This window comes from Equus caballus, chromosome 6 (genome assembly GCF_041296265.1).
Source record: "Equus caballus isolate H_3958 breed thoroughbred chromosome 6, TB-T2T, whole genome shotgun sequence".
NCBI classification, from domain to species: domain Eukaryota; kingdom Metazoa; phylum Chordata; class Mammalia; order Perissodactyla; family Equidae; genus Equus; species Equus caballus.
This window is the reverse complement of record NC_091689.1, coordinates 65,088,391-65,101,754: the sequence shown is the minus strand read 5'-3', so window position 1 is coordinate 65,101,754 and position 13,364 is coordinate 65,088,391. Positions and strand designations below refer to the sequence as shown.

At 38.0% G+C, this 13,364-nt stretch overlaps 1 protein-coding gene across 2 annotated transcripts in view; it reads left to right on the top strand.

Annotated features, from left to right (window-relative positions):
• ITPR2 (inositol 1,4,5-trisphosphate receptor type 2) overlaps positions 1-13,364 on the top strand; it is a 466,150-nt gene that overhangs the window by 197,292 nt on the left and 255,494 nt on the right. For both annotated transcript variants that reach the window (XM_023644092.2, XM_023644091.2), the window contains exons 27-28: positions 11,002-11,091; positions 11,199-11,324. In XM_023644092.2, the coding sequence (XP_023499860.2) occupies positions 11,002-11,091; positions 11,199-11,324 (216 nt within the window). The remainder of the gene's footprint in view (positions 1-11,001; positions 11,092-11,198; positions 11,325-13,364) is intronic.

Sequence of the window (13,364 nt, the reverse complement as noted above, 5' to 3'; positions counted from 1 at the left end):
TGCACATTGCTATACTATAATCAGTTCCTGCATTCTTATGAAACCAACTATTGGTTTACATTAAACATACCTAACATCAGTATATTTCCTGTTTTTCGTAATATCTCTCTAAGCAAAGAGAGAGGACTCCAGTGGCACACCCTTTTTTGTTACCTTATTTATCAGAGCTACAGATAGTCAAGAACATTTGGGGTGTTTTCTAGGACATCTGATTAAATCTCATCAAATATTAATTAAAACAAAATCAAATGAGTCAGAAAATGCCAATATTGTATTTGTCTTGGGACAAAGGGAGAGGAAAACAGGTTTGGAGTAAGGTTAGGCGTATGTATTTACCCTCTAGAAAGGAAGGGATTTGGGCCTGAGTGAGGGGAGTCTGGAGGGAAGTTATCTGCCAGCAGTGCTGGACGCCCTGTAGATCCCTGGCCTAGTGTTCAAGCAGCATTAGGCACCAACCACGGAATCAGAAGCTGTCAACCATGACCCCGTGATGGTCCAAATTTCTTCACATGCAAGGTCAGATAAGTACATCTAAGATGATTTTAGTGATTCTGTAATCCCCTAGATATCTTCCTAAATGACTGGTATACGATGTTAGTCTTAGATGGGAGGGAGAAAAAAATACCTCATCATCCCACAGCGAGATTGTCGTTCAGTTGTTTGAAGGAGGTCACATTTCTTATGAAGAGCTTCAACTAAGTTATAATCTGATTTGTCAATCAAGCATAGAAGACTAATTATTAGATTTCTTTTTTCATGTTTTGGTGGGATGTGGGAAGGGAAAATGAAGACGTTTGACATCTGGAGTTGGGAGGGGAGTTTGGTAAATGATGCCACTAATTCAGTTGAATAGTGGTTACAGGAAGAAAAGGCCAGGGATACAGATGGTGAGCAGAATGCTTTGTAGTCTTGTTGACTTGATGACATTGCTGAGGAAGGACATCCTTTAACTTCAGCTGGGTGGGGGCAAAGAGAAGACAGGCACTGAGCTATTTTAATCATGCAGCTGCAGATGCAGGCGGTTCTACATCATAGGATTTGGAAAATTCTTTTTTAAAAGAGTGATTGCCCTTGTTTTAATTAAGGAGCCAGATCCCCATTAAGTGGGGCCAATATTTAGGTCACCATATAGTTCATACAATATTATTTGCTTGTATCATTTTCGCTATTGATATAAAAGACTTTCCTTGCCTGATGCAAAATAAAATTTGGGGGAAGCTGTATTCAGATCCAGTATTTGTTTAGCTATTCACTTTTTTTTTAATTGAGTGAATGATAGGTTACAATCTTGTGTGATTTCAGTTGTACATTAATGTTTGTCATTCGTGTTGTAGGTGCACCACTTCACCCTTTGTGCCCACCCCCCACCCCACCTTTCCCCTGGTAGCCACCAATCTGTTCTCTTTGTCCACATTTTTAAATTCCTCATATGAGTGGAGTCATACAGAGATTATCCTTCTCTAACTGGCTTATTTCACTTAACATAATTCCCTCAAAGTCCATCCATGTTATTGCAAATGGGATGATTTTGTTCTGTTTTGCAGCTGAGTAGTATTCCATTGTATATATGTACCACAACTTCCTTATCCATTCATCTGTTGATGGGCACTTAGGTTGCTTCCATGTCTTGGCTATTGTAAATAATGCTGCAGTGAACATTGGGGTGCATAGGACTTTTGGAATTGCTGATTTCAAGCTGCTTGGATAGATACCCAGTAGTGGAATGGCTGGATCGCATGGTAGTTCTATTTTTAATTTTTTGAGGAATCTCTATACTGTTTTCCATAGTGGCTGCACTAGTTTGCATTCCCACCAGCAGTGTATGAGGGTTCCATTCTCTCCACAACCTCTCCAACATTTGTTACTATTAGATTTAGATATTTTTGTCATTCTAATGGGTGTAAGGTGATATCTTAGTGTAGTTTTGATTTGCATTTCCCTGATGATCAGCGATGATGAGCATCTTTTCATGTGCCTATTGGCCATCCGTATATCTTCTTTGCAGAAATGTCTGTTCATGTCTCCAGCCCATTTTTTGATCGGGTTGTTTGATTTTTTGTTGTTGAGTTGTGAGAGTTCTTTATATATTATGGATATTAAGCCTTTGTCAGATATATGACAGGCAAATATTTTTTCCCAGTTAGTGGGTTGTTTTTTTGTTTCAATCCTGTTTTCATTTGCCTTGAAGAAGCTCTTTAGTCTGATGAAGTCCCATTTGTTTATTCTTTCTATTGTTTCCCTTCTCTGAGAAGACATGGTGTCCGAAAAGGTCCTTTTAATACTGATGTCAAAGAGTGTACTGCCTACGTTTTCTTCTAGAAGCATTATGGTTTCAGGTCCCACCTTTAGGTCTTTGATCCATTTTGAGTTTATTTTGGTGAATGGTGAAAAAGAATGATCAATTTTCATTCTTTTACATGTGGCTTTCCAGTTTTCCCAGCACCATTTGTTGAAAAGACTTTCTTTTCTCCATTGTATGCCCTCTGCTCCTTTGTCGAAGATAAGCTGTCCACAGATGTGTGGTTTTATTTCTGGGCTTTCAATTCTGTTCCATTGATCTGTGCACGTGTTTTTGTACCAGTACCATGCTGTTTTGATTACTGTAGCTTTGTAGTAAGTTTTGAAGTCAGGGATTGTAATGCCTCCTGTTTTGTTCTTTTTTCTCAGGATTGCTTTAGCAATTCGGGGTCTTTTGTTGCCCCATATAAATTTTAGGATTCTTTGTTCTAATTCTGTAAAGAATGTCATTGGGATTCTGATTGGGATGGCGTTGAATCTGTAGATTGCTTAGGTAGAACGGACATTTTAACTATGTTTATTCTTCCAATCCATGTACCTGGAATGTCTTTCCATCTCCTTATGTCATCATCCAATTCTCTCAGAAAGGCCTTGTAATTTTCATTATATAGGTCCTTCACTTCCTTAGTTAAATTTACCCCTAGGTATTTTATTCTTTTTGTTGCTATTGTGAATGGTATTGTATTCTTGAGTTCTTTTTCTGTTAGTTCGTTGTTAGAATATAGAAATGCTACTGATTTATGCAAATTGATTTTATACCCTGCAACTTTGCTGTAGTTGTTGATTACTTCTAACAGTTTCCCAATGGATTCTTTGGGGTTTTCTATATATAAGATCATGTCGTCTGCAAACAGTGAGAGTTTCACTTCTTCCCTCCCTATTTGGATTCCTTTTATTCCTTTATCTTGCCTGATTGCTCTGGCCAGGACCTCCAGTACTATGTTAAATAAGAGTGGTGATAGAGGGCATCCTTGTCTCATTCCTGTTTTCAGGGGGATGGCACTCAGTTTTTGCCCATTGAGTATGATGTTGGCTGTGGTCTTGTCATATATGGCCTTTATTATGTTGAGGTAGTTCCCTTCTATGCCCATTTTGTTCAGAGTTTTTATCATAAATGGCTGTTGGATCTTGTTAAATGCTTTCTCTGCATCTATTGAGATGATCATGTGGTTTTTATTCCTCAGTTTGTTGATGTGGTGTATCACATTGATTGATTTGCGGATGTTGAACCATCCCTGTGTCCCTGGTATGAATCCCACTTGATCATGATGTATGATCCTTTTGATGAATTGCTGAATTCTGGTGGCCAAAATTTTGTTTAGAATTTTTGCATCTATGTTCATCAGTGATATTGGCCTGTAGTTCCCTTTTTTCTTGGCGTCCTTGTCTGGCTTTGGTATCAGCATGATGTTGGCCTCATAGAATGTGTTAGGAAGTGTTCCATCCTCCCTAATTTTTTGGAATAGCTTGAAAAGGATGGGTATTAAATCCTCTCTGAAAGTTTGGTAGAATTCCCCAGGGAAGCCATCTGGTCCTGGGGTTTTATTCTTTGGGATGTTTTTGATTGCTGTTTCAATCTCTTTCCTTGTGATTGGTCTGTTCAAATTGTCTGCTTCTTCTTGAGTGAGCTTTGGGAGATTGTAAGAGTCCAAGAATTTATCCATTTCCTCTAGGTTATCCATTCTGTTAGCGTAGAGTTTTTCATAGTATTCTCTTATAATCCATTGTATTTCTGCAGAGTCTGTTGTTATTTCTCCTCTTTCATTGCTGATTTTGTTTATTTCTGCTTTCTCCCTTTTTTTCTTTGTAAGTCTGTCTAGGGGTTTGTCAATTTTATTTATCTTGTCAAAGAACCAGTTCTTTGTTTCATTGATCCTTTCTACTGCCTTTTTCGTTTCAATAGTATTTATTTCTGCTCTGATTTTTATTATTTCTCTCCTTCTGCTGACTTTGGGCTTTATTTGTTCTTCTTTCTCTAGTTCAGTTAGGTGTAGTTTAAGATTGCTTATTTGGGATTTTTCTTGTTTGTTAATATGTGCCTGTATTGCGATGAATTTTCCTCTTAATACAGCTTTTGCTGTATCCCATATGAGTTGGTATGGTGTGTTATCATTTTCATTAGTTTCCAGGTACTTTTTATTTCTTCTTTAATTTCTTCAGTGATCCATTGCTTGTTCAGTAGTGTATTGTTTAGTCTCCACATCTTTGTGCCTTTCTCAGCTTTTTTCTTGTAATTAATTTCTAGCCTTATAGCATTATGATCAGAGAAGATGCTTGTTATTATTTCAATTTTTTAAACTTTGTAGAGGGTTGCCTTGTTTCCCAACATATGGTCTGTCCTTGAGAATGTTCCATGTGCACTTGAGAAGAATGTGTATTCTGCTTTTTTAGGGTGAAGTGATCTATATATGTCTATTAAGTCCAATTGTTTTAGTTTTTCGTTTAGCTCCACTATTTGTTTGTTGATTTTCTGTCTGGATGATCTGTCCATTGATGTGAGTGGGGTGTTGAGGTCCCCTACTATTATTGTATTGTTTTTAACCTCTTCCTTTAGGTCTGTTAATAGTTGCTTTATGAACCTTGGTGCTCCTATGTTGGGCGCGTAGATATTTATATGCATTATTTCTTCTTGATGAAGTGTCCCTTTGATCACTGTATATTGTCCCTGTGTGTCTCTCTTTACCTGTCTTATTTTGAAATCCACATGGTCTGATGTAAGAATTGCAACACCTGCTTTTTTTTCCTTGCTATTAGCTTGAAGTATGGTCCTCCAGCCCTTCACCCTGAGCCTGTGTTGGTCCTTGGGGCTGAGGTGTGTTTCCTGGAGGCAACAAATTGTTGGATCTTGTTCTTTAATCCATTTTGCACTCTGTGTCTTTTTATTGGAGAGTTCAATCCGTTTACATTGAGAGTGATTATTGATGCATGTGGACTTAAAGCTGTCAATCTGTTGCTCATTATCTGGCTTTCCTGCTTTTCTCTTCCTGTGTGCGTTATCCTACCCATTTGCTACTGCAATTTCTTATGCTGGGTTTCTTAGATTTTTACTTATTTATGTTTTGTGTCTCTGTTCTGTTGTTTAGTTTAGTGTCTACCCTGAGGTTTGTATTTAGAGTCTCGTGTATAATATAGTCTGTTCTCTGGTGGTCTCTTACTTACTTCGGCTAGACTAATTTAGTCCCTTTTCTCTTCCCCTCCTAAATTATTATTTTCACTTCTTGTTCCAACTTGTGTTATGAGTTTGTAGTTAGAGTGATAAGATCGTCTTTTCTTTGGTAGTTTCCTTACCTTTATCCTAATGCTATAGTTGAATATTTGCTATCCTATTCTGCTTCTATTTATCTGTCTCTCTACTCTGTGGTTTGTGACCCCTTTCTCCCTTTTTTCTTTTTTCAGTATGAGAGCCTTCTTGAGGATTTCTTGTAGTGGAGGACTTTTGGTTACAAATTCCTTTAACTTTTGTTTGTCTGGAAAAGATTTAATTTCTCCCTCATATCTGAAGGATATTCTTGCTGGATAGAGTATTCTTGGCTGAAGATTTTTATCTTTTAAAGCTTTGAATATGTCACTCCATTCTCTCCTAGCTTGTAAGGTTTCTGCAGAGAAATCCGCTGAAAGTCTGATAGGGGCTCCCTTGTAAGTAATTCTCTTATTTCGTGCAGCCCTGAGTATTCTTTCTTTGTCATTCCTTTTTGCCATTTTTACTACTGTGTGCCTTGCAGTAGGTCTTTTTACATTGACAAATCTAGGAGATCTGAAAGCTTCCTCTACACACATTTCTCCCTGAATCCCTAGATTTGGGAAGTTCTCTTCTATAATTTCATTAAGTACACTTTCTGTTCCATTTTCCTTTTCTACGTTCTCGGGAATTCCTATGATCCTTAAATTCTTTCTCCTCATTGAATCTGCTATCTCTCTAATACTTTCCTCATTCCTTTTAATCCTTCGTTCTCTTTCTTCCTCTGTCTGGAGCAATTCAGCCTGTCTATCTTCGATTATGCTAATTTGCTCTTCTATAGAGTCTACCCGGGCATTCAGAGAATCCGTATTCTGTTTTATCTGGGCCATTGTGTTTTTCATCTCTAGTAATTCTGTTTGATTCTTCTTCATAATTTCAATCTCTTTTGTGAAGTAACTCCAGAACTCGGCTTGTTTCTCTGTCTTTCTCTCTACCTCATTGAGTTTTTTGATTATAGCTGCTCTGAACTCATTTTCATTTAGTTTACCTAATTCCAAGTCCTCAGGACTTAATTCTATGTTTTTATTGTTTTCCTTCTGGTCTGGGGCTTTTATAAATTTCTGGATGGTAGAGGAGCAGTTTTTTCGCATGGTGGTAGAATTCGGTTGCAGTTACCACCTGTCGCCACTAGATGGCGGTCGAGAGCCACGTGTTCTGAGCTCGCTGCCTTTGGGTAAGATGTCGTGCCTAGTGTGCTTTGCCGGGGTGGGGGCGGGGGCGGTTTCTCTCGCACACCGATCTGGATTCGATCACTTCTGTTCTCTGGTCTCCCCCCTGTGTTTATGGGGTCCCCACGCACGGAAGCTTTCCCCCGTCAGCGGGTTTCCACTGTACCAGCAGCAGGAGTCCTAGACCATCCCCTGGTCGTGCAGCCCCTCCCCCGCTCCTTCCCGGACCCGCACAGCAATCGCGGTTTCTAGGGGATCCAGCGATGTTCTCTCCTACCCCGTTCCAGCTCCTCCGAGGCGGGCAGTAGGGGCTCCGTCTTCTGTCTTTTGATACTGCAGGTCTCTTAGTCCCGGCATTGGGTTCATTAGCTGAAATTCAGGCATTTTTTTTTTTTTTTCCAGTCCTTTGTTGTACTTTGGAGGGGAGAGAGTCCCGGGTCAGCTCACCCCGCCATTTTGCTCGACCTCCTCTCTAGCTATACACTTTTTGAGTCTCTACCTAGAACCTGGCTGCCCAATTTCTAAACTCTTCTAGAAATTTCTAGACCCTTCTAGACTATTCTTGCTATATTGTTTCTGAATCTACTGCTTTTATGGTAAATACTGTGCAGTATATATATGCAATTAAAAATCTAGCTGCTTCTATGAAATCACTTAACTAAGCAGTTTCCCATATTCCATTAGAGGAAATAAATTCAAGTTCTTCCAGATGATAGGAAGCAATTACAATAAAGTGCGAGTACTTTTGGAAGGCCATATTTATTCATCATCACTGTTGTCAAAAGGATAATTTGGATATCTACTACAAGTGTTGCTCTGTTCTCGGGACCAAAGTTTTATAGGATCTAAAAAATATTATCAGTTTCTGCTTTTCCTGGAGGAAAACTCTTGGAGCACCTTTACTTGGAGCCTTTTGGCATCAAAGTAAGAAAACAAAAACTAACTGTAGTTATGTAGTTTTCATATTTCTTAAATTCCCCTGATTATTGCTTTGGAATCATCCAGATGTTCTATGGGTTAATATTTTTGTTCAGTTTAATTACATTGAATTATTTTCTGAAATTAAAAGGAGCTGTTTATTGAAATCTTCAGTGTTGCCTCCTTGTGTTGACTGCTGGCAATTTTCAATTAAAATAATTATTCTTTATAATTCCTTCACTTACAGAGGTTAGCATTGTCTATATCTTCCCCTGGGCTGAATTAAAGAGCGTAACTTCGTATAATGTAGTACATTTTGCCTGAGATTACTTTTCTTAAAACGAGACAGTTGCTTTTTCTTCAAGTCATGGTTTGAAAAATAAACTTGAATATATCTGCCAAAGTTTTGCCTATATTTTTAACCGATTTTTAAAAAGTTGACATATAGCAGAAAGATCTCCTCTTTACCTCAGGAGCTTTGTCAATCTTTGGATTTGGTAATATATTAATCCTGGTTTGTGATCCAAACTTGGCTTTCTTTAATATTTCTTCTTTTCCAGGAAAAAAACCCTATGAACATGACCTTTTAAAAGTTCAGCCTCTACCTTTGTTCTCAGAGAAAGGAAATTTAATTATATTTGTAGCTTTTGCAATTTCTACTTCTCATCAGAAAATTATTTTTGCTGTCAAATACAAACCCTGTTTGTCTCATTCTCTGACTTCCAGTCCTTTTCCATCTAAATATCTTCCATTCATATTAGCCACCTGTGCTCCTTGTGTCTTCTACACTGGCTTAACTTACATATATAGTTTTACATTTTCTTCTACAACCTTTTTTTCTTTTCTTTTCTTTTTTTTTGTGAGGAAGATTGGCCCTGAGCTGACATCTATGCCAGTCTTCCTCTATGACATATATGGGATGCTGACACAGCATGGCTTGATCAGTGGTATGTAGGTCTGTGCCCAGGATCCGAACCCACCAACCCCGGGCTGCCGAAGCGGAGCACTATGCCACTGGGCTGGCCCCTCTTCTACAACTTTGTAGGATTCATTTAGTGTTTATTGTCTTGCAGACAATATCTCACATTCTTTTTTCTTTTTTATGTATCTGGGGTGAAGGTTGAACTGTTTCATTTCCCTCCTAGTATTTATTAAGATAGATGACACAACCCTGGAATCTAATGGTGACATGTAGAATGCTTTCAGTGTTCATATCCTTTACTTTTTGCATTTCCAATTCTATTGAGTAAGAGACAAATTGGTCAGAGAAGTAGAAGGTAATCTTGAAGAGTATCATGTCATAATAAAACAAAGAGAGTGGGGTTTAAAGAAAATGGTAGTGAACCACAGAATTAAATATTGAAGGAGGTTTTGGTAATTATGCATCATTGGCACGTAAAGCAATGTTAGTGCAGTGTGGAATAGATTATCTTTTTGAGAAATATGGTGAGGGTGATAATCTGAGATGCAAGACTACTTCCCAGGATGGGCAGTATCACTGAAAGTGCTTGGTTAGCCTTAACCTGGCCCTATTATCTAAAGAGATGAGAAAGAATCCGTAGAGAGTAGAAACTGCGCATGCACAAGCAACAGGGATGAAGCAGGGAGAGGAGGCAGGGGAGATGGAGTTTTAAAATCCATGCACCAAAAATTCTTTTTCTCTGAGACACAGCAGGGAAGGTTGACAGGTTTGTGGATGATTCTGGAAGTTTTGATGGAAAAGAGAGCGGTCTTGTAGGGGAATTTCCGTAAACTCAGTAAAATGAGAGAAGAGATTACTTGCTAAGGTGGAGGTCAGCCTGGGGGCCTTCGTGTTGGACAGTATTTGCCTGAAGAGAAGCCAAAGAGGAACACAGAGCTTACTGAGGTGTGGTGGTGGCTCAGCACTGATCGAGTCACTCTCCTGCTTGAAGCCTTTCAGAATTCTTTGACTAGCAAGGAAAGTATTTTTTTCTTTCTTGGTTTACACTGATTTTGTGATTTGTTACAGACAACAGTAGGAACAACAGTTTGGGACAGATGAAGTTGTATTGAATGGCTTCATATATTTTTGTTACTTTTTCCTGAGCTTAGATTGGGGTCCCCTTTACTGTTTGAGCCCGACACCATCAATATGGTCAGAAGTTTAGGGTGTTTTTTGACCCAGGTTGAACTTGGCATTCATCCCAAGCACAATTTTGTAATATTATAAGTTAGGGAGGTAATCAGACCCCGCTCTGCCTACTTGCCCACTCTCTTGCAATGTGCACTGTCAGTTCCTGCCATTTTCTACACACTGTTTTAATTGTTCTTTCTGCCTTCCCTTTGGCTAAGGTGACTTCTTCACCTGACAAGTGTCCCCCTGCCCTCCCACACGTCTCTCATACTTAACTAAATAGTTTTCGTCTTTCAAGACCTTGGCTTAAACTTGACCTCCTTCATAAAGCTGTCCAAAGCTGTCGCTATTCCTCTCTGTCTCTCTGAATAGTGAATTCTGCTCAGTTCAAATCTTATTTTCCTATTTCCCCCTGTTTTCTTAGGTAGACTGTGATTTTCTTGTGGGAAGGCTCATATCTTCTATTTCTTTTAGATCCATTCACCATTGTCTGGTACCAGGTGTGTATTAAATCTTAATAAATGTTCATGTATTAAATTGTTTGTAACTGGGTCTTATTTTCAAATGATGACTCCAGTAGTTGATATTTAAAATATTTGTACTCCCTATATTTGTTTTTTATTGTACTGCTACAGATAATGGTTGTTATAATGGAACATTTTTGATGTTTCAGGTCCTCTTAGCAAGCTTCATTAATTTAAAATATTTTAAGTTTAAATTTTATTTTCCTCTCTTCATTTTCATGATTCTGTGCATGCTTGGTTCACTCCAAGTCGTGACTCTTGAAGATGTCTTGGTAACCTGGCAGAGAATTCCTGGGTTAAGGTGTTCTTTCCTCCCATCCCTGAAGTGTTTTTCAGCTGTTATGATATGCTCCTTCACTCTTTTTTCCCTTGCAGTTCATACCTGATGATAAAATTATACTTTTTATGCCCTGGGTTTTGACTATTCCTTCTCCTTTAGGCAATATAAGGCCATGATATGTTTGATATATTTAGCGTAAGAAAATACACTGGTCACGTTATGTGTAATAACTTTTCCTTTTTAACTTAATTCATTAACTATTGGTAGTGCCATTTATGTTGTATTTTGCTTGTTATTGGGAAGTGGTAATTTGCTTAACTCATTCAAGCCAAGGAACTTTTTATGGGGTAAAAAAGTACAAAGGAAACATGTAAGTTGAATAATAAATTCAAAATAATAAAAAATGTATTTATTACAAAATAAATTTATTTATTACAAAGTTATAAATATATAAAAATACATATTTATGTTTGTTTTAGGAATCACACATTTTAAGTCCAGTGCAAGATGGAACAAAGAAACCTCAGATTGACAGCAATAAGAGCAATAACTACCGGATTGTAAAGGAGGTCAGCAGATGTAAAATACTTTTATATGGGTTTATGTTTGCGTGGCAGGAATTTTTGCTAACATAGTATATTTGTTATACTTATTGCTTTTCTTCTTCTTTTTAAAGATTTTGATTAGGCTAAGTAAGCTCTGTGTACAGAACAAAAAGTGTCGGAATCAGCATCAACGATTACTGAAAAATATGGGAGCTCACTCAGTGGTGTTGGATCTTCTGCAGATCCCTTATGAAAAGGTTAGGTCTTACTTTTCTCTTTAATTTTTCATTTTGATACAGTTTCAAATATATCGCAAAGTTACGAAGAATTTTTTCCCCTGACTTATGTGAAAGTAAGTCGCCAACCTGATGCCCCGTCACACCTGAGCCCTTTAGTGTGTATTTCCTACAAACAAGGACATTCTTCTACATAACCACACGACAACCTTCCAAATCAGGAAAGAGCATGACACTCTACTCCCACCTAATCCTCATGCGCCGTTCACATTTCTCCCATTATCCCAGTCGTGTCTTGTTTGACAAAAAGATCCACTTCGGATACAATTGCTGTTTGGTCCTCATGGCTGGTTAAATCTCATCCTGAATCCCCCATGACATTGACACTTTTGAAGACAGACCAGCTATTTTGAAGACTGTCCCTTAATTTGGGTCATCTGAGGTTTCCTTGTGATTAGATTCAGTTATGCATCTTTGGCAGGAATGTAACAAGTGACACTAAGTTCTTCCCACCACTTCCTGTCAGGCTGCACACGATTTTAATTTGTCCCTTTACTGCTGGTGTTCACTATGATCCCTTGATTAAGGCGGTGTCTGCCAGGATTCTCCACTGTGAAGTACTCGTTTTTGCTTTGTAATGAATAAGTATTGTGTGGAGAGGCTCTTTGAAACTAAGTAAAATATCCCATTCTTCATCAAACTTTCCATTTGTTCAGTTATTTATTTTCATCAGTATGGACTTGTGGATGCTCATTTTTTCAATAGGTTATATTAGGTTTCTTTCATTATTTATTTCAATTCTCAGGTTGTCTCAGATTTGGCGAGTGGAGCCTCTTCAAGCTAGCTTCTCTGTCCTCTAACATGTCCTTATCATTCTTTGAGTAGTTCCTTGCTGTTTTGCACGTTAAAATGTTCCAGGCTCATCTTGCATTCTTCTTGCTCCACCTCTGATATCAGCCATCTCTTTAAGTAGTCCCGGAATTGTATTTAGAAGCAAAGTTCTGAGAACTAAGTTTACTTATTGCTGTTAGAGTTTTGTCCCTCCAGGCCCTCTAAATAGACAAAGCTAGGAAATATGTGTGTGTGTTAATATAGTTACTCATTTATTAATACTCTGTATTAACTAATCTTCCTTCACTACTGCTGCCCACTCCTCCATACGAATGCCCTCTGTACCTCACTCAGGTTCTGACACCCCCAGGTGGATGCCTTCTTTATCTCTTTTGGACACCAATGAACCATGCCAGGCCTCTCTGTATGGATGCCCTCCCCACTTGTACTTTCACTCCTCTGACTTAGTTGCTTTTTAGTATGTAAATTTATAAATGCTACCATTCCTTAGGTGGCATAATTCATAGTGTGGCAGAGAATGTAATAAAAGGCATTGAAAGGTAACAAAAGGAATTAAATCCTTAGCACTTGTTATCCGCATTATTTTATCTTTGATATTGTGACATGGACATTGGACATGTGATCAATTGCTTCTTCTAATAATATAACTGTAGCATTGACTATTTTACTACTCCTTTGTGTTTGTAAGTTTGCTCAGTTTTAATAACTGGATTGTTCAGAAACAAAAAAAAGAATAAGATGAGAATTTCAAAGAAGTATCAAATACAGTAGAACTGGCCTTGGTGTTCTTTTGTACCGGCCAGCTTTTCAGTGGGAATTGGGTATTCCTGTGGCTGAAGTCCCTTTGATCTCTTTTGACTATCCCCGGGTTACACAAGTAAAGGAAAGTGTTAGCAGATTTGGAAATAAAAATTTCCTGTCTTTAAGTTAGGGATGGATTTTTTTTTTGGCTTATTAGTCTAGTTAATTCATTCCTCTTTTAAATAGGAGGAAATAGGTCTATTAATAATCTTAGGCTGTTTGTTTTGTTATAGATGGCATAAACTATAGACTCTTAGATTAGGGAAAAAAGAAAACATTGAAATTATTTAATATGAACTACTACTCAAAACGAGTCCATCTTGTATCTGACACTGATCACATGACAAGTGAGACAATCAACTAACCAGAAAAAATTTAGGTGGTTTCAGTGATATTGTTAAAAGACCA